Consider the following 22,027-nt stretch of genomic DNA (forward strand, 5'->3'; position numbering starts at 1 on the left):
GTGATTGCTTTAAGACCAACATAGCTTTATGGTTGGCCTCTGGACTCAAGGATGGCATTGTGCTGCCCAACTGAGAAGCATCCCTATCAGTGACATATCTACAACCTCACTTTCCCCAGATAGATTCAGGTGTGTAGTTGTGTTGGTCCGAAGCAGCAGAACAAAATTTGAGTCCAGTGACACCTTTAAGACCAGCCAAGTTTGATTCAGGGGATAGCCTTCATCAGATACAGTGACCCAGAATATCTCAGCCATTACATGTAGGTAGAGAGAGAGGGACGGAGGTGGTGGTGATGATGGTGGTTAATTGTCAGGAAGGGCTGGCTAGAGAGAAGATGCATAAGAGCTTGTTGACTCGAGTATTTCTATGCTTATTTTTGGCAACTCACAGATCTTGATTACTGCTTTTGCTTTAGGGGCACTATAAAAAGATTCCGAAAGCAAAGAGAATCTGTATACGAGTACGTGGGGAACTGGAGTCCTTCGGACACATTCTTTTCAGACTTTCACTTTATGTGGGAGTTTGCAGTAAGATCATCACCCACCCACCCCTTGCTCCGGATTACTGTTGACTCTGAGGAAGGAGAAATTAAGAGCGTCCTTTCCAGAGGAAACACTGACATTTCCCAAATATTGTGCCATAACATGCAAATTATGCCAAAAGCATGTTACTGGAATCTGTCGTGTCTTAGGTATACTAACCCTGATATGTTTTTAGTTTAATTCTGTATTAAACGTTTCATTTCCAAGTATTTATTTACTGTTAAGCATTCATTCATTGTCACAGTTTATTAGATTGCAGGTTTTACAGGTGGCTTGGAGCTGCATTACAAATACATTTGAATTTGATTCCTGCCTTAACCCAGTCTCACCTATTATCTCTTATGCATCTTCACTTCCTGACAATAAATGCCCTCCCCTCTACCTATATGTAACGGTTGAGGATATTTTGTTTCATTGGGTATCAGATAAAGTGTGCATGCTAAAATAAAGGCCAAATCTGAAAATCATTTACTGCTTTTTCCCCCCAGCTTGGATGAGTTAACTACTTGAACAAAACAGTGGTTTCTGTTATGTATGGCTGGAACCCACTCAATAGACTGGCATGCTGTCCCCAACAATCAGTGGCACCCCTCAACTATCCAGTAGAAAGCCAGACACTGCTAAGGTCTGGCAAGACCCAGCTGGGCTAGAATCCATCGTCACTCTTAGCTTGTTCCAAGCCACAGACCAAGACACATCTTGCCTTCCTCTCTCCCTCCACCCCTACCCCATTGAATTGCTGATTTAATGGCTGGCAGAGTCAAGTTTGCCTAGAGGATTCTAGGCAATCAACTATGTCTCTCACCTCTGACTCACTCTAAGACAATCTGTCAGGGGAAATTGGTTCCCCCACCTCCATAGCTAGACCCATTGAAATTTGATGGTTCCCTTTCTTTGAGCTCATCTGGTCCCAGCCAGGCCATTTCCCAACTTCCTATCCATGGAAAATGCCATCATGCACTCACCTTGCCCCTATCATGCCCCCATCATGAGCTCAGTATAACCCCCTCTCCCAAACACCTATATAAACTCTGGCTTTGGCAAGCCAAAATGTGCTTCTTATCTGGGACCCATTCAGAACACCCTTCATACTGTTGGCTGGTCGTGTTCCCCCTCTGCCTCTACCCTCTCCAGGACTGGTAAACATACTGATTGCAATCTTTCCCCTCCTTTTATTTTCCTATCCATTTGATTGTTACTGTGCCAGATATCTGTTTGTCTATTTCTTTTAATTATTTTCTTTCTAATAAAGATTGTTCATTATTTTACTAAAACTACTTGTTGTCTGCCTTGAGTTCTAAAGCGTTCAATTACTTCGTAAACATTGGCAAACAATCCATTCACTATATTACCAACCTCTCACAAAGCAGTTCCACACTGCAATATACACACGTCTTCGATACATGTGTGTTTTTGGTAACATTTCCCCCCACACCCTCCCCAGTTTGGATTTTGATAAGTTAACATCCAGATGTACAATCCCCACTTGCATGGTTTTTTCCTTCAGAGGCAAATAGCAAGATCAGGAGATCAGGAATAAGATTTGGGAGAGAGGAAGTAAAAATCACCACCAGTCATGTTGCATCAATCTAATTTGCTCCCCTCCCACCCCTTTAAAGACCCAAAGTGCATTGCTGAGCAGAGTTACACCCTTTCCAACTTTTCACATGGACTGTGATGACCTGAGAAGGGTAGAACTCTGCTAAGGCTGGTCCTGCCCATCAGAGAGATCCTTCACAGAGGGTTCTGCCTCATAGTTGGCTTATACACCTTTACAAGGACAAATGGTGGTGGATGCCTCTCTTGTGGTTTCCTACAGGTGGCTGATTTTTCAACAGCCTTATTTATAGATCTCTTTAGACAGTCAAGATTGCAGTGGCATAGTTAGAAACCGACAACTCCTAGTGCAAATAATAATGTCCTAGCAATCAGAAAAGTGTCGATGATAACTATGTTGCTAATGACTTGAGCAAATATTGATTGGGAACAAAGTTTATTGCACGATTTGGCAGGGGAGCAAGAAAAGTTATTGACCAAACACCTCCCCACCTTTGGCATATGATTACAGAAAAGGCTTGCGGGTTCTCAGGGACAACATTTGTTGAGAGCCAGTGCTACAGAAGCAAAAAGGTGTTAGTGGGTATTTAGGCACAGGATGCCAGCTCTCTTTTGGGATGCCACCAAGAAGCACAGTAGGTTCTGAGGTTAATTCGTAAATTTTAAATAGTTTTTAAAGTGAGAATTAGAAACACAGAGAATTAGAAAGAAAGGCAGGCATTTTTTATCCAGTGGAGACTTCTTCAACTGAAGGATGGCACCTCTATGAAATCCAACCCATGGAAAGAACATAGAGAGCCAATGCGGCATAGTGGTTAAGAGAAGCGGCTTTTAATGTGGTAAGCCCCTTTTGCTTCCCTGCTCCTCCATACACAGCCAGGTGGGTGACCTTGGGCTCTCCACAGCCTTGATAATGCTGTTCTCACAGAGCAGTCCTGTCAGAGTTTTCTCAGTTTCACCTACCTCATGGGGTGTCTGTTGCGAGGAAGACGACTGTAAACTGCTTTGAGACTCCTTTGGACAGTGAAAAGTGGGGTATAAAAGCCAGCTCTTCTTTATGACTTTTATTTAAAAATATTTATTTAAAAATAAATTAAATTAAAAATTAAAAAAAATTATTTAAATTTAATTTATTAAAATTAAAAATAAAAAAATTATTTAAAAATAAATGCTTTTTATTGAAAGCATTTGTATCCCACCTTATTTCCTTGAACTTCAGGTATCGAACAAAGCAAGACACTGCCAAGACTTAAAACTCATATTGCAATAAATCAGGAAGATAAAGATAAGTGTACATAGTGAAAAAGTTAACAAGTGTCCAAAGACTGGCCTCAGGAGAACATTTCAAATATGTCAGCACAGGGCCGGTCTTACAAGTACCTCAAGAGCTATGTGAAAAAAATTATATGCTCTCCATCACATAAGGAGACAGCAGAATCTTCTTGTGCCTTGAGTGGAGCAAATCCAGGTTTCTGCAGTGCCTGAAATTTTCAAACTCTTCGCCTTTAAGAGGAGATGACCCAATATTTACTTTGTGCAGAATGGAATAAACTCACTTCCAACTATGCAGGCACAGGACTTGCAGTGTCTTAGTGGAAATTCCAAAGAGGCAACCTGGATTATTGCAGCCTTTGATCAGCTGCTAAAGGGCTCATCCTCAAGTCAGCCTAGGAATTTCCAGATCCCTCACTTCCGTGTGCAAATGCGATTAAAGTACATCAGGGGGCATATTTGAAGAAGTCTGGAAATTGTTGGCATAGATGAAGCAAGTTTGTTTTTACTTTTGATACGAAGCTCTGTTGATTTTATCTTAATGAGATTTCCCACCTGGCTTAGAGATGCTTCTTTTTCTGCTAGAGGTAAATGCTATATACATTGCATAATAACTTGTTTTTCCGTAAATTTTGTTACACACTCAGTATGACCAAGCCTTTCTCTACCGAAAAAGAGCCAGCTTGGTGTAGCGGTTAGGAATGTGGACTTCTAATCCGGCAAACTGGGTTTGATTCTACGCTCCCCCACGTGCAACCAGCTGGGTGACCTTGGGCTCACCACAGCACTGATAAAGCTGTTTTGACCGAGCAGTAATATCAGAGCTCTCTCAGCCTCACCTCCCTCACAGTTGTGGGGAGAGGAAAGGGAAGGCGACTGTAAGCCGCTTTGAGCCTCCTTCCGGTAGAGAAAAGCGGCATATAAGAACCAACTCTTCTTCTTCATTACAATGTTTGATTCTACTCAAAGGTTACTAAGAGCACATAAGAAAAGCTTTGCATTAACGCTTTGCATTCTTCTTCTTCTTCTTCTTCTTCTTCTTCTTCTTCTTCTTCTTCTTCTTCTTCTTCTTCAGCAGGGTTTCCCAACTAGAGTACCGTGACATGGTTTCCCCCCAAAATGGTGGCTGGGGAGAGCTCTCTCACCCTCTGCCTGCTGTTTCTGGCCCTGAGCGAAGAGGAAATAAACATTTTTAATTAAAGAAAAAACCCAAACCAACTCTTAATTGGGCAGGTTGACCTGCCACCTCAAGTAGCCAATGATGGACTTGGAAGGAGTAGGAAGGGCAGGGTCTCTGGCACTGGGATGTTCATGAAGTTGTGTGTGAACATGAAGGACATGAGGGAAAAAACACATGTTTACATCAGTTGACGCAAGTACATTTTTAAGGCAATGTGAAAGCCCCCTAGCATTGCCTTTCTGTAGGCCTTGCTTGGACTGCATCCACAAGGTGAGCTCTTGGAGAGGTTTTCCTGATTTGTCTTTCACTACCACTCTGCCTAGTGGAATGTGTTGGCGTTGCTGTGAAGCGGAAGCCGTTGTAGTGGTTTGTCACTGTGATGTGACAGATGAACACAAGCAACACAGGTTTGTAGGTTTCTTAACCTTTTATGTACAGAATATTTACATGTTATCCAGCAGAGTGCTGCGCGCACAATGGCATTTCAGAGAGAGAGAGACAGCTTCCCCATCACTCCTTATATACACAACCTATGTACATGCAACCTTCTCTAGTATTGCATCAGCTTTCTATCCAGCCAATAGAAGCATTTGTGCTGTGTCATTCCTGTCCACCTGACACTTCTCACATGATCAGCACCTGTCAGTTAGATCAGTTTGATCAACTTCACGCTGTTAGCTGTCACTTGGTATATTATACCAACAGAATGCACCACACACTGGACTTTCTGGTTTACGTTTCATGCTCCAATGCGTGGCCACAAAAGGGGATGGGGGAGCAAATCGGGGTCAGTATCACCGGAGAACAGAGATGGCCGCCTTTTTGAATGCAAGACAAAAGACGATGTCAAGTGCCCGTGGAAGCCTCGGGATTAAAGCACTTGGCATTTTTGACACCCTGGTCACAATACCATGCCAGGCTGCCAAGCTGAGGATGCACACGTCAACAGAGGTGTTGCCCTTCCTGTAAGAGTTTACAACCTCAAGATACAGCCTTTTGTGCACAATTTGTTAATGCCAGTGATGTTACCAAGCCTGTCACGTGCAGTGCAGGCCGCGTAACCTGACAGTATCTCAACGTAATGCCTTAAAAAGTTATACTAATTTATTTATATTTATATTTAATTTTTTAGACGGCCACTCCTGGGCCTAGTCTGCACACAATAGATAATGCACTTTCAATGCACTTTAGAAGTAGATTTTCCTGTTCTGCACAGTTAGATATATGGCTAAAACAGAGTTTTACTCATAAAATAACATTATGTTAAACACTTGGACTATGAGTCTGCTAAAATATAAATTAGAATTAAATGGAAATATAGGAAATTGTTCTAATTGTTCTCAGGGTCTGTTAAGTTTTAGTCAACTTCCACCGCACTTTAGAAGTAGATTTTCCTGTTCTGCACAGGAAAATCCAGCTGTGAAAGCACATTGAAAGTGCATTAACCTATGTGTGCAGAATGGGCCCTGGACTCAACCGGCTTGTGGCGGTTTACATAAAATCTTTAAAAACCCATAAAATAACACCCATACAAAACCAAGATGGCGGTAAAATCACAACTACAGGTAAAGGTTTGTGGCTTAGTTAGCTACAGATGCCGCTTAACAGAAACTGCATGACAATACCAAAACAGTGTTCCAAGAAGCATCTACCCAAATTCTTTCAAGGATAGTTCATTTCTTTTAATTGGTAATGCGGTGCACTGGAACAGAAGAACCGATCCCAGCTCACGTCCCATGTGCAAGTCTCTTGAGCAGGGGTAGTCAACCTGTGGTCCTCCAGATGTTCGTGGACTACAATTTCCATGAGCCCCTGCCAGCAAATGCTGGCAGGGGCTCATGGGAATTGTAGTCCATGAACATCTGGAGGACCACAGGTTGACTACCCCTGCTCTTGAGTACAACATACACACAAGTCCTCTCAGTCATGAACAGAATGTACAGCATTAGTTGTATGTCTCTTAAAAACTTGAAAAGGGCAGCCCAGCCAAGGGATTCTGCAAGACAGAATGGTGCCCTAAACTGAGAAAGAAACTTTGGTCTGATGAGCCTCGCAAAGCTCCAAGTCTTCTAGTTCTGGGTTAAATCTCATTGTTTGCCCAAACCCCCAAAGCATACCTGAGAGCTGACAACAACCCTCTTTCTTCATGGATGGGTGCGCTGGAGTTTACCACAACCATGACTTGGCCTCAGCAGCACTCAGCCTCCTAATATCAGCAGTAAATCCATTAATGTAAACGAAACCAGAGATACCATTGCTAGAGAAATCCGGAAGTCTTGCTTTTGTTCTGGTGTGATTTCATGTTCGTGACATCAACAAAAAGTCCTTTGAAGCTCTTTTTATTCAAGGAAGTGCCCCTTCACTCAACAGGTAACTGAACTGTGGAATTCCATGTTGGTGCACGTAGTGAAGGTGGGTCGTACAGATGGATTTGAAAGGGAATCAGACTGATGAGAGGTTCATCAATGGCTACCAGCCAAGAAGATCAAAGGGAGTATCCACATCCAGAGGCAGTAAACCCCCTTAGGAGGCAACATCAGGGGAAGAACTTGGCTCTATGCTCTGTTGTTTGGTTGTCCTGGACAACTGGTTGGGTCCTGTGTGCTGGACAAGATGGATCACTGGTCTGGTCCTTTTAGGTTTCTAGATTTTCTTTTCCTTTGGATGCCTTTGTTCTTGTGGTGGAGGCGGGGCTGTGTGGAGAAGCAGAAGGCCGAAGAGTGTAATGGAGATCCCTATCCACCATAATAGGGCATGAGTCTCCTCAAACAGCAAATAGCCAAGAGCAGCCTGAAAGAAAGGGAAAATCTGGCAGTGGCATCGAAGGCTAAAACCCAGCCTCTTATTTCCAGCTTGCATGGCCGGACATAATAAATTGTGATTCGCACTATGCTCAGTTAAACACCTTTAATCTGGAATTTCCAACCATGCATGGCATTTGTTGTAAACCAAAACAAATGGGCCCTTCAGGCCCAGATGATATATTTTTTCGCATACTTGGATGCTTCCTGACAGCTAAAAGGTTGGCTTACTTTGAAGGAAATAAAGCTGGGAAAAACTCTCTTGATTCTGGAACCTGGGAATTTTCACAGCCCTCACAAATTGACCAGAAACATTTAATGCTTCTATTTTAATTTTAATTCTGGGATCTAGAAATCTGAAACACTTATTATGCTCTTGAAGAACAAGTTAATTACAATAACAGAATACAATATAGTGAGCCCTGCCCAGCCTTACAGTTACTTCCTTCTAAACCACTACGGCGGTTGTAATATTAGCTGTTCATAAAAAGAGCGGTTTTAATATTCATGTTTCCTTTCCAAAAATGTTTTTAGACAGTTTGGGTTGGATCATCACTGAACTGGCAATTTCTACAGCCAGATACCGTTCCTGGTGTTATTCCCCAGGATACTCTAACCCCCAGAAGCAGCATTTCTCAGTGGGCCGCAATGTATGTGTGCAGGAATAGGAAAGGGTCATTCTGACACTGGAAAATTTAGTCTGGATTCACATGCATGCCGTTGGCGCATGTTCTCACTAATCATGTGAGCAGCAGGTACTTACGGAAGAGATGAAGTTGGAAGCAGTTGACGTTACTGTCGCTGTTGCTGAAGAGGTGGAGTATTTTAAGGCTTTGGCAAAGAATGTCCACATTACAGCATTGCACGCAATCACCAGACCACCACATCCAGCTCGAAGTATGATGGGTAACTGGAGAACAATGGAGTGGGGAGGGAAGATATATTTTCACCATATTATTGCAAAAAGGATCTAGGAGTCTTAATAGACCATACATTGAACGTGAGTCAACAGTGTGACCTGGTGGCTAAAAAGGCAAGTGGGATTTTGGGCTGTATCTAATGGACTACCATGTCCAGATCACGGGAGGTGATGGTATCGCTGTACTCTGCTCTGGTTTGGCCTCACTTGGAGTCCTGTGTTCAGTTTTGGTCACCACAGTTGAAGATGGATGTAGACAAACTGGAGCGTGTCCAGAGGAGGGTGACAAAGATGGTGAGGGGTTTGGAGACCTAGACATATGAGAAAAGGTTGGGGGAGCTTGGTCAGTTTAGCCTGGTGAGGAGACGAATAAGAGGGGATCTGATAACCATCTTCAAGTATTTAAAAGGCTGCCATATAGGACGGAGCAGAGCTGTTCCCTCTTGTCCCGGAGGAACGGACCAGAATGAATGGGATGAAATTAATTCAAAAGAAATTCCGACTAAACATCCGGAAGAAGTTCCTGACGGTTAGAGCAGTTTCTCAGTGGAACAGGCTGGAGGTGGTAGTTCTCCATCTTTGGAAATTTTTAAACAGAGGCTGGATAGCCATCTGACGAAGAGGCTGATTCTGTGAAGGCTTAAGTGGGTGGCCGGTTACAGTGGATGAGCGATAGGTTTGTGAGTGTCCTGCATAGTGCATGGGGTTGGACTAGATGGCCCATGAGGTCCCTTCCAACTCTATGATTCTTCCCACCCCTTTCAAGAATGATCCGCACAAGGTCAACAAAGTATAAGCCCTTAGTTTCTTAAAATGTTTCAGTCATTCATGAAATAAGATTCATGTGGTGATCAAAGTGTTGGACGAAGACCTGGGAGATCCAGGTTCTGTTTTGCCATGGGAGCTTTCTGGGTGATCTTGGGTCAGTTACTCTCTCTGTTCAATGGACCTCACAGAGCTGTTACCAGAGTAAAATGGCAGACCGTTATGTGCTGCCCTGAAGTCCCTGGAGAAAGGGCAGGTTGAAATGTGTTTGAAAAATAAATCGGAGAGGAAGGCACTGTGATGGTGCAGAGCCTTGTGAAAGGGACAGATTGAATCTGGAATTTGCATTGCCAGTTAAGCCCCAACAGATTCAGTCAGGTTATGTATTTTGTTCCAAAGGAAGGAAGAGAAGGACCAAGTAAGAGACTACTGATCCTGTGCCATTACAATCAGGACACCTGGAGTTGGGCCTGTTGAGAACAAGGGGGTATTTTTAAGCTCTTAAGGCCAGTACAATCTGAGCTACAACCAGAGTACTTGCTCACGAAAGAACACATTTTCATTAAGCATGCAAAACACAATCAAGTTCTGCCTGGATTATTTCTAACAGCCCATTTTCACACAGGTTATTTCTCCTGAGTTTCATGCTGCTGGCAATCATTCTGCCTCCCCCTGGTTTCCCAACAGCAGACTGCTGCATTCGTGTACCTCTTGGGGTTTCCCCCAGCACCTCTCTGATCTTCCTCAAATCCTCATTGCTGCACAGTAAGCCCAGATGGCTACCATGTAGGTGGGAAAGTTGATTTTCCCACCCACAAGGCAGCAATTTTCTCTGTATCTATCACCAGCAGTCATTTTCCACACCTGCCACTGGGGAGTTGGGACTTTTTCCAAACAGTTGGCAGTTATATCAGTATACCACGGTCACAATATGTATTCCATGATCTCTGAATCCCCAGCTTTTTCAAAACATTCTTCGAGCTTCAAGAAACCCCAGAAGTGGCGCGATCATGTAGAATATGGTTGGGAAGCATAGCTGTGTACATGCCCACCCAGGGCACCTCTCCAGGCCCATCATTGGCCATTTTGGCTAATAGGGGCCTGGAGGTGGGTTGATATTACCATATGGTTGTATCACAAGATAAGTATTTAACAAATTTAAAATATATATATTTTAAAATTTATTAACTTCCACCCATTTGGGAAACCCTTCCAGGTCGGTCAAGAAAATCCAGGGTTTCATAAAACCCTGGTTGAGAAAGCCTGGCCTAGATTCAGCTGGGTCCCCCCCAAAAGTTGACCTCAAACACCTTAGAGCAGAATATGTACTATTCACAAGTAATGTAAACAGCATACTCTGGATGCTTTACAAGTGAAGGAGTGGCCTAATCTTTAGCCTAATTCTTAGCAGGGTTTTTCTTGTAGAGTTCAGGAAACAGCTTTGCTAAATAACATTTTCTCCAAAAATGGCTAATCCCACCTCAATTCTAATACGACGTTCCAACAAAATCCTTCTATGGAGAAACTCTGATTGACAAATACTGTTGTACTTATTTTGAACAAGGGCCAATAGCACTAAGTAAATTGTGCTTGGCATCCTAGGAGCTGTTTTTTTGTTTGTTTTTTTGCCGTTTCAAGTGACCAGGACCAATTTCAGGCTTTTAACAGAAGTGACATGAACATGTTGCTAAAAATGCATTTGGTCTTATGCGCTGTTAGTTCTGTACAGTTTTTATGTAGTTTTTATTCTGTTTTTAATTGTGCACTATAATAAATAATTACCATTTTTACATTATTTTAGGAAATCAGCTGTAATCCCAGGAGATCTCTAGGCGACAGAAATCAGCTCACCAGGAGAAAATGGCGGCGTTGGAAGGTGGACTCTATGGCATTATACCCCATTGAGGTCCCTCCTTCCCCTAAACTCCACCCTCTTCAGGCTCCACCCCCAAAATCTTCCAGTCTGAAGCCAGCAACCTTAGGAAACACAACATGTTGAGGGCAGTTGAGAGTCAACACAAGGAAACAAAACCAATTAAAAGGAAGAGGGAAATTGGTGGGCTCAAGTCTCCATTGGCTATAGTATCCCACAATCGTGGTGTGGGTTGGAAAGGAATTTCCCAGTGATTGACTCCCCCCTCAATAGCTATCCCATCTCTGTCCCCCAAATTACTTGCCATATCCCCAAGGTAGTAGAAGAGATGAACCTGCAAACACCGATGACCTTGAAAATCCCTGTGAATAGCTCAGGCCTTGTCATTTCTTTTCATGTGAGGGGTAACCTCACAGGTATGCCTAAAAGCAAGCTTACATAAGGTGGACTCAACAAAACACCAGATGAGAAAGAAAGGGAGTGGGAGAATCAATCATGAAATGGACACAAACAAACGGTCCTTTAAATAAATATAACAGCTAGGTGTTGCTTCTGCAAAAGGATTAAACGCCCTGGGCCACACCTTCGGATGCCTTTCGGTCGAAGGGGGGCGGCCATCACGCTTTTGTGCCTGAAGTTCAAATCAGTTTCAAGTACAAGTCAGGGAAGGGAGGAGAGAAGCTAAGCATACATCGTATGAAAGATTTGCTGTTGGACTTCTGTCAGGGATTCCTAGCCCGAACCCCAGGGGTTCCCAGGGCCAGTGCACACAAGAAATCAACCCTTGTAAAATTTATGGGATTTATTTAAATAATACTCAATAATTGCTTGATCGCTAGGCAATACACTATTCCATGCAGCAAAGAAAACAAGAAAAGCTAGCGTAACTATCTAACACATTTAAAACCTGCATTAGATAGCACAACTTTACAGGCCTAAAGTTAATGGCTCAAGTATTCTCTATGTTGCTGTCCATTGCAATGGAAGCATAGTCCAGGCCTGAAGAAGGAGAAGGAGAAGGAGAAGGAGAAGGAGAAGAGTTGGTTCTTATATGCCGCTTTTCTCTACCCAAAGGAGGCTCAAAGCGGTTTACAGTTGCCTTCCCTTTCCTCCCCACAACAGACACCCAGTGGGGTGGGTGAGGCTGAGAGAGCCCTGATATCACTGCTCAGTCAGAACAGTTTTATCAGTGCTGTGGCGAGCCCAAGGTCACCCAGCTGAATGCATGTGGGAGAGTGCAGAATCGAACCTGGCATGCCAGACTAGAAGTCTGCACTCCTAACCACTACATCAAACGGGCTCTCTTTAGTCCACCAGAATCCAAGCTAGCCTTCTTCTCTCAGCTCTTAGCTCATTTATAGTATTTGGCCAACTGACCTTATGTGATGATGACAATGCAATGCTTAAACTGGCTCTGGTGCTAAAGGTCCCCCAATTTCTTTAACTATTCCCGAGTATAAGCCAGTTTTACGTGTTCACTCGGGGCTCATTCGAATTGCAACTTTCCCCTCAGCCTGAAACAGTTCCACAAGTTACTCATTACCCAGCTGGGAAAACAGACTGGTGCTGATGTGGGTTATTCCAAGTGCTCAATTAGTTCTAGACCATTTGCTTCCAGTAAGTTACTATAGGGCTCAGTCTCTGCTTTGGTATATAATGAGGCTCTTTTTTGGCTACATCTTGAATAGTGCTTCTCAGGATGGCTTTGGGGTACATTTCTACTAAGAAACCAAATGACAGTACGTAATCTGCAGGAACCAAACAGGTAAAGCTTTTCACCATCATCACTTGCTAAGGTATGACAACCAAAGAGAAAGGTAAAACCAAAATAATTCATATTTCTTGAATCACCATTTGATCAGAGTGGCAATTGCAGTATGGAAATAAAATGTAGAATTGCTCTGGGTTGCTTAGCAAGGATGAGCTTGAACAGAACACGAAAAAGCAAGGACATAAGCCTGACTACAAAATGTAGATTAGTTCAATCTCTCGTATTTTCAGTAGCCACTTATGGTTGTGAAAGTTGGTCGTTTTGTTTGAAAGGTGTTAGATAGTTATAAGAGCCTCTTGTGGCGCAGAGTGGTAAGGCAGCTGAGTTCAATCCCAGCAGCCGGCTCAAGGTTGACTCAGCCTTCCATCCTTCTGAGGTCGGTAAAATGAGTACCCAGCTTGCTGGGGGGCAAACGGTAATGACTGAGGAAGGCACTGGCAAACCACCCCGTATCGAGTCTGCTATGAAAACGCTGGAGGGCATCACCCCAAGGATCAGACATGACTCGGTGCTTGCACAGGGGATACCTTTACCTTTACCTTTTAGATAGTTATGCTGGATTTTCTTATTTTCTTTTGCTGTATGGAAGCGTGTGTTGCCTAGAGAGCAAACTATTTTTTGAGTTTTACTTAAATTCATTTATCAGTATGTTTGAGCTCTGGTGTTGGACAAGGCTTCTGTGGATTCCAAGGACAGCAAAAGTCACAAACAAGGAAATACTACAGCGCACAAATCCTGATACATCACTGGTGGGCAAAATCACGAAACTCTGGCTCACTTACTTTGGCCATACCGTGCAATCTGACTCGATGGAAAGAGCAGTTGTGCTAGGACTGGTCAGTGGTAAAAGGAAACCAGGCCGGCAAAGAACACGGTGGTTAGACACGATCAAAATGGACACTGGCCAGAACATTGCACAACTCAAAGAAGTCATAGGATCGCCAAGACTCGGACTCAAGTGAATGGCTGACATCATCATATGAATGAAGCAGTGGCAATTGCTTATTTGCCCTAACCTGGGCAGCCCAGGTTAGCCAGATCTTGTAAGATCTGGGAAACTAACCAGGGTCAGCCTAGAAGGGTTGACAACGTTAAAGATCTCCACTTATAATCACAGACTTGACAAAACGGACGAATGATAACCCCAGATGGTGACAGATGCTAAGATGCCTTTTGAGAGTGCATTTCAAAATCTGTTTTAAAATAAAGTCTTAAAATGCACACTCTAGAATGGCTGTCCCTCAGGTTTCTGCTATCTCAGGTCCTTACAAATTAAACCACAGGGCCAAAATGAGAATTAGAGTCCCGCAGTTTACCCTGCCATGACGGGGGACTCCTTTTATCAGCACTGAGGGGGGCTGAGTCTGATTGGCCATGGTGCAGAGAGAGAAGGGGCTCATGTCTCTGCCCTGTGTCATTTCTTTTAATGGAAAACAGAGCTGCTGGGTGGTGACCTCACTCTGCAAAATATTGGACAAATCCCAGGATTCTGCCTCATGTAATTTGGTCCTCAGAGTGGGAAGGGGTTGCTAATCATTTTCCTAATACACCCAGCTTCAAAAAGGAGTGTAGACCAAGCTCAGTAGAAGAAGGAAAGAGGGGCAGTCTATACAAGGGTTGGTATCACAATGCTTGGCTGGATCAATTATTACTCGCAAGCCTGGATATTTTTGTCCTGACCAGTTCCAGTTGCTTTTCTGTTTTCCCTGCCCTTATTCTGTTTCTTTCAAGAGTTCATTTCTATTTATTCGATACTGGAACAAAAAAACCCCACAGCACTAGTACAGTCTGTGTGGACTACAGTGGTGCTGATTTTCTCCTCCAGTCAGAAAAATGTGCTGGGTTTTTTTTGGGGGGGGGGGGGGTTTAGGCACAGAAAACCGCTGTCCTCCTGACATTACCTGCACTTCCATTTGTGCACATCACCTTCCAACCAAGTTTCTGTCCATCAAACCCACCTGACATGGCTGTTGTAAGGATAAAATAGAGGAGGGGGGCCAAATTATGTATGTTTACTCTGAGCTCTTTGGGGAATGAGTGGGAAAAACATGCACTAACATAATAAGATGTACCAAAGGCCAGTGGGAAGAGAGGTGTGTGCGCATGTGTAGAGCTTAACTCTTGCCTTTTGGCCATATAAAAGCCAGAGGAGGCATATAAAAGCTGCCTGGTGTTATTTTCTCTCCCACACCCTTTATCCAGTTTAATAAAGAATTCTGAATCGCCTTGCACGCTGCTCCCTAAAATTTTGGCTGATCCTAACCCAAAGGACAGTGATGTCCGGGTCCCTTATAAAGATCAGCTATTACCGAGCTCTTTTAGGGCTACGAAATGCCAAGCCCTCTCCCAGCGCACCGCTGCTTGCTGCCTGCCATGCAGGGCCCAGGTGTGCCCTCCCACCCCTCTGCAAAAGGGGCCCACTCTTGCGCGGCCCAGAAAGGCTGGATCCCCGCCAAAGGGGGGCAGAAAGCAATCCTGCCTCGGGGGCGACCAGGAAACGGCCCCGTCCCGCCTCTTACCCACTCGCAGGGGCCGGCCGCCGCCCCCAGCCCCGCCTCGCAGACTCCGCGCAGGTAACCCGCGCCCAGGGCGAGCTTGGCGGAGCAGGCCGCCAGCGCCCCCCACAGGCCGGCCAGGGCAGCACACGCGGACCCCCGCCCGCCCGCCATCGCCGGCTCCTGGGGGAGCGCCCCAGGTCACGTGCTCGAGCTTCCGGGTCTGGCTGGATCACGTGAGAGCGGAGTTGAAAGCGGCCAGGCTTTGAAGGCGGAAGAGGGCGCTGGGCTGCCTTGCCTCGCTTTACAGCTAGGGCAAGCTGCAATTAAAACCCTTCTCTACCAGCTTTGGCTTGCCAGCCCTTCTCTGCTTATTTTCTTCTTGAAGGTGTAGCAGGCAACACCTAAAAATTCTACCATTCCCCCCCCCCCGGTGATGTTTACATAAATGTCATGTTTTGGGGGCATTCGCTTTTTGTTTCCTGGACTATTCCCATGAAATTGTGGGGTGGAAACTGGTGGGTGTTGGACAATTTAGGGGGAGAGCAGGCTGTCCTGTTCAGGAGTTGCAGCACGGGTAGACAGCCTAGGGTAGAGCCAAACTGTCAGTAAGGGGAAAAAAAAAGGGGGGTCAGTGTGAGCCTACCCCTCCCTCTTCTAGAAGGAAGAGAGGAGCAAAGAAAATGAGGAGTTACTTTAGCTCACAAATAGTTCCTCTTAGTCAATGGAGACCCTGTCCAAAGCTGCTGAAGGATTTATTTAGCCTCACATTCTGTTGGTAAAAGCATCAAGCTTAACTTCCCAGTGAAAGGAATGACTAATGATCTTTTCAATTTCTAGGTTTGATATCCTGAGGAAGGAAACAGGGAGCAAACAAGGTATGTGGTTGGTTGGGAAAGACTGGAAGGAGTGCAGAGCTAGTAGGTGTTCCCTATTTCTTACATTTATACTTTCCATTTTCAGGAGGAGAGCGATCTTTGGTTCTGAGAACGCCAGGTATATAAATATTTTTAAATAACTATGGCAAAAAAGTACTTCTGAGAATGTGCATGGAATCCCTAAAGCCAAGTAGGGTTGCGCGCTTTGGTGAGCACTGAAGCACTGCTGATGTGCCACAGCCACTCCTCCCCTCTGTGCCGCTGGCCGCCTTGGTGCTCGCCTAAGTGCATTGGAGCGTGCAACCCTAAAGCCACAGATACAAAGGAGAAACAAAATATATTAAAATTCAAATCTCGCTTTTCAAATCTTAACAGCAAAAAAATCACTCAAGAGGCATTTACTTCAAAGGTTTAATTTTTAGCATTACAACAACCCATATCAAACATAGAAAACATTTACAGAATTTTACAATACTGCCATAGCTGCCATGGAATCTTGTGAATTAAGCTCTGATCTGTTGTAAGAAACAAAATAGAGCCTTGTGGCACTGCAACAGCTTTCATTTTTTTTTTCATATTAAGTCTGTCTGTCTTTAGAGTGTCACAATTCTCCAGAATGGGAAGCTTCATTCATTGAATGAGAAATGTAGAATTTCTGCATCAGCAGAGTTCAAGCAATGACCATCTTCCAATGAGAAAGGTAATTTTCTCCTGTTGCCTGAACAAGCTAGCAAAAGAGAACCTCAGCCATTCTTGGTTTAAACTAAAAACCAACCACCTCCCCACCTTGGCCAAGTATAGAAAAGGCAATGTTAATTGTGTAGTGCTACAGGCTGCCAATCTACAAGCCTTCAGGCCATAAATGAATAGTCCCACAAGGAGGAATGGTGACTGCCTTGCAAAATTTCATGAAGCCTCTTGGCTGAAACAGACCTATCAATATTTTCTTTAGGCTGCTATTTGCTTTAAATTCTGGCCCAGAATATCTATTCAAAAGCAGAATTGCCTGAGAATACCCTCTCTTTTGTGTAGTTGTAGGGTTAGTCATGTATATTGCTAATCTGAACTGCTACATGCGATGTTTGAGTACAAAATAAAAAATAAGCAATCTGAGAAGCTGCAACCTGTGATAACGTCTTTCCATTCATAAAGTTCATTATTAAATCGTTGAATTCAACGTAGGCCTCATTCAGACAAGATAGTCCACCAACAGTGGAAGGTCAGGAGCATGTCAAGGGCTTGCCTGCTCCTTTTAGTCTCTGCCTATCCTTGCCATGCATGAATCAGCTTCCTTTCCTTTATCGCTTGCTTACAGGTCCAAATCTGGCAGACTATAGCTGCTGCTCATCTTCAAACCCTGATTTAGAAGAGATCTGTGTGCAAGGCAAAGTGGGGAAGAGAACAAGCCCACAGGGACATCCCTGCTCTCAAAGCCATGGTTTGGAAAGATCACCATCCATCCTCAACACTTTCTAATCCAATAGGAAATCCCCCTACTATTTACACCCCATATTCCATATTTAAGTATGCACTTTTTAGTGAAACTTTGCAGGACCAAGTTAGGTCAATACTAAAGAGTGAATTCAATGATATTTCACAAGATCAATAGCTTTATTGCCTCCGTGGTCTGTGCCTTCTTTACAGACTCTAAAAAATCTCCAGTAAAGCCTTACTGCATTCCATTAACACGAACGTGAGAGCAATTTTAACAGCCGAGACAGTCTCCTGGCTGGAGGACAATGTGGCCATTTATTCTTGATGAGGGTTGGGAAGTAGTTATTTTACATTGACGGGGAGGCAGTGTGCTGTTGGAAAAGAGAATTCCAGAGAAAAGGACAGGCTACAAGAAAGAACATATATAGTACAATATCAAGTTTATACTGCCCACAGTATTAAAGATCAGCATCATATTCAACTAATATTTTTGCTTTACTAAAAATAAAAACAACACATTTGCTCAAAGCATCATCACACCACAGTAATGAGACAAAGTTTCTCAATATATACAACATTTTGAAATACAGGGATTAAAAAAAATAGAAAACGAATTCCATGTGAGATATTTCCACTGTGCTTTTTGGAAGAGGAAGCCTAAAAATTCTAACAGCAACAAGCAAAGCTATAAGGTGACATTTCCCAGCATCTCCAGCATTTTAATGGAACAGTATAAAATGGCTCAAGTAAGAATAACATTTCTGTTTAAAAACTGGCAGATCATCCGGAGTAATTATACTTTCATCAGAGCTACCACCTGGTATGTGGCACAGATTGCAACAATTCCCTTCTGAGTCAAGGAACTTTTGGCCACTGTGAAGAAAGCCAAGCTTCGTGCCTTGTTTTTCTTATTGTTAACGGGAAGGGTTTTCATTTCTTGATACAGTTAATCTGGGTGATTCTTGCAACATTCACCTTTTTCCTTCAAAAATGCATTTTCAGCACGGAGGGCATCAGCTTCCTATTGTAACAGAATGAAAAAGAGACAACAGTATTCAACTAGAATCCATGCTATGAACAAAACCACTTACATTTTAAAAACTTGGGGCTAAACAAATGTACATTAGCTTTTCCAGGAGTTTCCTGGAAGAAGCAGTGCCAAACTCAATTAAAAAAAAAATCACAAAGAATTTGAGTCTTTTTTAATCCTACCTCCATCAGTTTAGCATAATCTTTCTTTAGCTTGACGAGATATTGTATCTTCTGATTTAAGTTTTGGTGACCCACCAGCTTCCCGTTCTCCTCAGCGAGGAACTCAACTTGCTTCTTCAGCAAGGACATCTCCTGTGTTTCAAAGATTGGCACAAGGAAATCATAATGTAGTTGTCGAAGTCATCACGTTTGCAGTAGCTTATTTGATACTGTGTACAACTCTCCACTTGTACTTTTAACACTCTCCAATTGTACTTGAGGTCCCTTTCATTCACAGCATAAAAGCTTTTTTTCAGCATCTTAACTGGCGGCCAGTCCTCTATATATCATCACCAAATGATCTCAAGACAAACAAATTATAATAGTTTGCTACCCAAACGCGCTAATAACAAACCTTTTCCATTTTTACTCTCTCTTCATACATCTCTTCCAGGTTTGATCTCATTTCTTCTTTCTCTTGGAAAGTTCTCAGCTCCAAAGCTCTTGTCCGTTCCACCTCCAGAATCATCTCCTGACAGGCGGTGTCCTTGCTTGCAATTTCCCGTCTAGCCTTTTCCAATCTGTGGAAACGTTTGCAATTAGAAGTTTGTAATTGAAAGCATTAATTGGGAACTCATCTGTCACACTGAAGAGATTTCTCACTTGACATGACAGCAAAGTTGTAGGGACAGGATTGCCACTGAACCTGGTTGAATTTACTTTGCAGCAAAGTGTGCAATGAGGCTGCATATTTGTTAAAAGTTCACAGCTCCACAGACACTGCTGATAGTATTAATTTGTATTGCTTATGTGGTTTCCTCTAACATTTAAAATTAAAGTAGCATTAAGGGTTGCTAATGTTGGGCTGGGAAATTCCCAGGGACAATGCTGGGAGGTGGGGAGAGATTTCTAGAATCTATGATATACCAGAACAAAATTTGAGCCCAATGGCATCTTTAAGAATAACAAAGAAATAATTAAAAGAGACCTGTTGCTAGCCCCATCTGTCTCCACCCAAGCATGGAAGCATCCCCACAAGTGACAAGCTTTGTTGGTCTTAAAGGTGCCATTGGACTCAAATTGGGTTCTGGTATTTCAGACCAACACGGATATGCACCTGAATCTATGATATACCATTATGTTTGCCCTCCAAAGCTGCCATTTCCTCCAGGTGAGCTGATTGCTGTAATCTGGAGATCGCAATAGAATTGTGCACCTATTTCTATACAATTTTCTGTTTCATGTCACCTTCACAATGGCCAAACTTTATAACATGTATATATCAAATACATTAAAGAAAGTTGCCCTCTAGCAAATATTGACATTTTTGCTGCTCTCTGCTGGCTGAAAGCAAATATCTCAGAAAGCAGTTTTACTGTGCTTTGGCACATCCATTAAAAAAAAAGTGTTCTGTTGTACAGACTCTGCTTAGCTGCAAATGAACTGTTAACACTTGTGTACTAGTTATTTAACATTTTACTTGTAATCATAAATATTTAACTTACTCTGAACTGATTGCCAGCATATCTTCCATGGCTTTAGTCTGGAAAAGAAGATAAGCCCCATATATGTGTGACTGGGATCTTTAGTGACATTCTGAGCACAGGACACATGAACATTCACAGTAGCACTGTTGAGTTTTCTGTAGTAGTCAATGATGTAATGTGCATCTACTGGAAATTGTGGCTTGGATTAGACAGAAGAAATGTGACTTGCACTATGTGGGATGGGGACACACTCATTTCACTTGCAAACACAAATGTGCAATGCTGCAATATCTGCCAGTGAAGCAGTGTGCTGCTTGGGTGGTGATTATCGAAAATACAAGTTGAATCTTAAGTCTCTTAACTCTTCATAATTTATGAAAATATTAATATAATAAAGCTGTATGAACTACAAACGACTGATTTTAACATGAAATTCATATACATGGCCAAAGCCACATACATGAGCTTACTAGTTGTACAAAAGTACACCATACCTGATTGATTTTGGCATGAAATTCATATACATGAGCTTACTACAGTTGTACAAAAGTACACAATACCTTTGCTGTCCTCTCTTTGTTAATTTCCTTCTCTTTCTCATGCAGAGCTTGAAGATCTGGGTGCCTGGGACTACTGTAAAATACCCAAGAATGAGAAATAATTGCATTATATTAGTGATACTCTGTGAGTTCAAAGCCTTTCCTAGTCCCATTAGCTTGCTTCAGCTCTGTAAGGTAGGCCTGCATTACTTTTCAAAGGTCACCCCATGGGGACTGCAGTACAATAGTCTAATCTGGATATTACCAGAAAATACCTAACTGTAGCCAGGTCGTACCTGGACCAAGGGAATCCCTAAGCAAAGGCACATCTCTTATTAAATTTCAGTTTGTTTTCCCCAGCATTGCCTTCAAGTGCTGGTCCAGACAATCGAATGACTCCTTGGGAACAGATGAAAGGAGAGGCAGAGCTAGATGTGGTACCTGGTAACAATATGGCCTAAACCTCCCAAAGACCTCCCACCCAGCAGATTTATCAAGCTTTTGAAAAGAAGGAACCTTGCAGATCCCAACAAGCTAGAGGAATAGGAACAAATGCAGTGATCTCCTAACACCACGTAGCTTTGGGCACAAGCGGTAGAAGCATGGTATAATTAGGCGACAGCAGGCTTACCGAAAAAACACTTTGCAAAAAGGTCACATCTGGCTGTCAAGTCCCCTCTCTCCACAAGGGCCACTGATAAGAACCAAAGAACTTAGCTAGACTACATTGTGCTGATGAAACCATGGCAGGATTTGCTGCCATTACTGTGAGAGTCTTAAAAATGGGCTCTAGGCTGTAATCAACCAGAATTGGCATGTTCCTTTTTGACACCACCACTCTAGCCCTCATCCCACTGTTTCATGTCCCCCAACTCCTCGGTTAGCCATGGATCTATGTGTATTATGATCCATATAAGAACAATCCAGTCAACCTACTAAGAATACTTAGAATGGACTACTATATACAAGCAGATCTGGTGTAGCATCAAAGCTAGGAACAGAAAGGCTAGGATTCAAAAATCTCGAACGGGTATTTACCCAGTCTTCTTTCCTCTTCTCGCCTCTTCAAGCTGGCTTTGTAGATTTCTATTGTTTTCCATTAGTACCTGTATTTCCAGACGGGTGTTTTCCAATTCGCATAACTGAGCCTAAACCAAAGAGGGGGGAAGAAAAGGATCTAGTAGATTTGAAAAAAGTATTTTAAAACTGTTTTCCTAAGTACTCTTGAAGTCAGTTATTGAAAGGGCATGCTTTGCCCAACAGAAACATTAAAAGTACTTTCAAGGCCAAGATAGAACCCAATTATTATTAGGCATTTGTCA

At 43.1% G+C, this 22,027-nt stretch overlaps 2 protein-coding genes and 1 long non-coding RNA gene across 6 annotated transcripts in view; 1 reads left to right on the forward strand and 2 right to left on the reverse strand.

Moving 5' to 3' along the window:
- Nucleotides 1-4,983: 4,983 nt before the first annotated feature.
- TMEM42 (transmembrane protein 42) lies at nucleotides 4,984-15,411 on the reverse strand. Of its 2 annotated transcripts, XR_013225585.1 has the most exons (4): nucleotides 15,201-15,411; nucleotides 8,117-8,263; nucleotides 6,457-7,342; nucleotides 4,984-6,320 (listed from the first exon to the last, which is right to left on the reverse strand). XR_013225585.1 is itself a non-coding variant. In XM_077304261.1 (3 exons), exons 1-3 carry the CDS (start codon nucleotides 15,348-15,350, stop codon nucleotides 7,196-7,198), a joined length of 444 nt encoding a protein of 147 aa, XP_077160376.1. In that variant the 5' UTR covers nucleotides 15,351-15,411; the 3' UTR covers nucleotides 4,984-7,195. The 2 variants fall into 2 exon arrangements, 1 of the variants encoding a protein (XP_077160376.1); XM_077304261.1 differs by having other exon boundaries at nucleotides 4,984-7,342.
- Nucleotides 15,286-21,750, forward strand: LOC143820898 (uncharacterized). Its single transcript, XR_013225586.1, has 4 exons — nucleotides 15,286-15,564; nucleotides 16,017-16,054; nucleotides 16,140-16,172; nucleotides 20,772-21,750. It is a non-coding gene; the product is annotated as an uncharacterized LOC143820898 (long non-coding RNA).
- Nucleotides 16,452-22,027, reverse strand: part of KIF15 (kinesin family member 15) — a 47,530-nt gene continuing 41,954 nt past the window's right edge. For all 3 annotated transcript variants that reach the window (XM_077304257.1, XM_077304258.1, XM_077304259.1), the window contains 6 exons: nucleotides 21,744-21,853; nucleotides 20,727-20,799; nucleotides 20,185-20,222; nucleotides 19,095-19,260; nucleotides 18,701-18,832; nucleotides 16,452-18,509 (listed from right to left, as the gene is read on the reverse strand). In XM_077304257.1, the coding sequence (XP_077160372.1) occupies nucleotides 18,435-18,509; nucleotides 18,701-18,832; nucleotides 19,095-19,260; nucleotides 20,185-20,222; nucleotides 20,727-20,799; nucleotides 21,744-21,853 (594 nt within the window). In that variant the 3' untranslated portion in view covers nucleotides 16,452-18,434. The remainder of the gene's footprint in view (nucleotides 18,510-18,700; nucleotides 18,833-19,094; nucleotides 19,261-20,184; nucleotides 20,223-20,726; nucleotides 20,800-21,743; nucleotides 21,854-22,027) is intronic.

This window comes from Paroedura picta, chromosome 11 (genome assembly GCF_049243985.1).
Source record: "Paroedura picta isolate Pp20150507F chromosome 11, Ppicta_v3.0, whole genome shotgun sequence".
Taxonomy (NCBI): Eukaryota; Metazoa; Chordata; class Lepidosauria; order Squamata; family Gekkonidae; genus Paroedura; species Paroedura picta.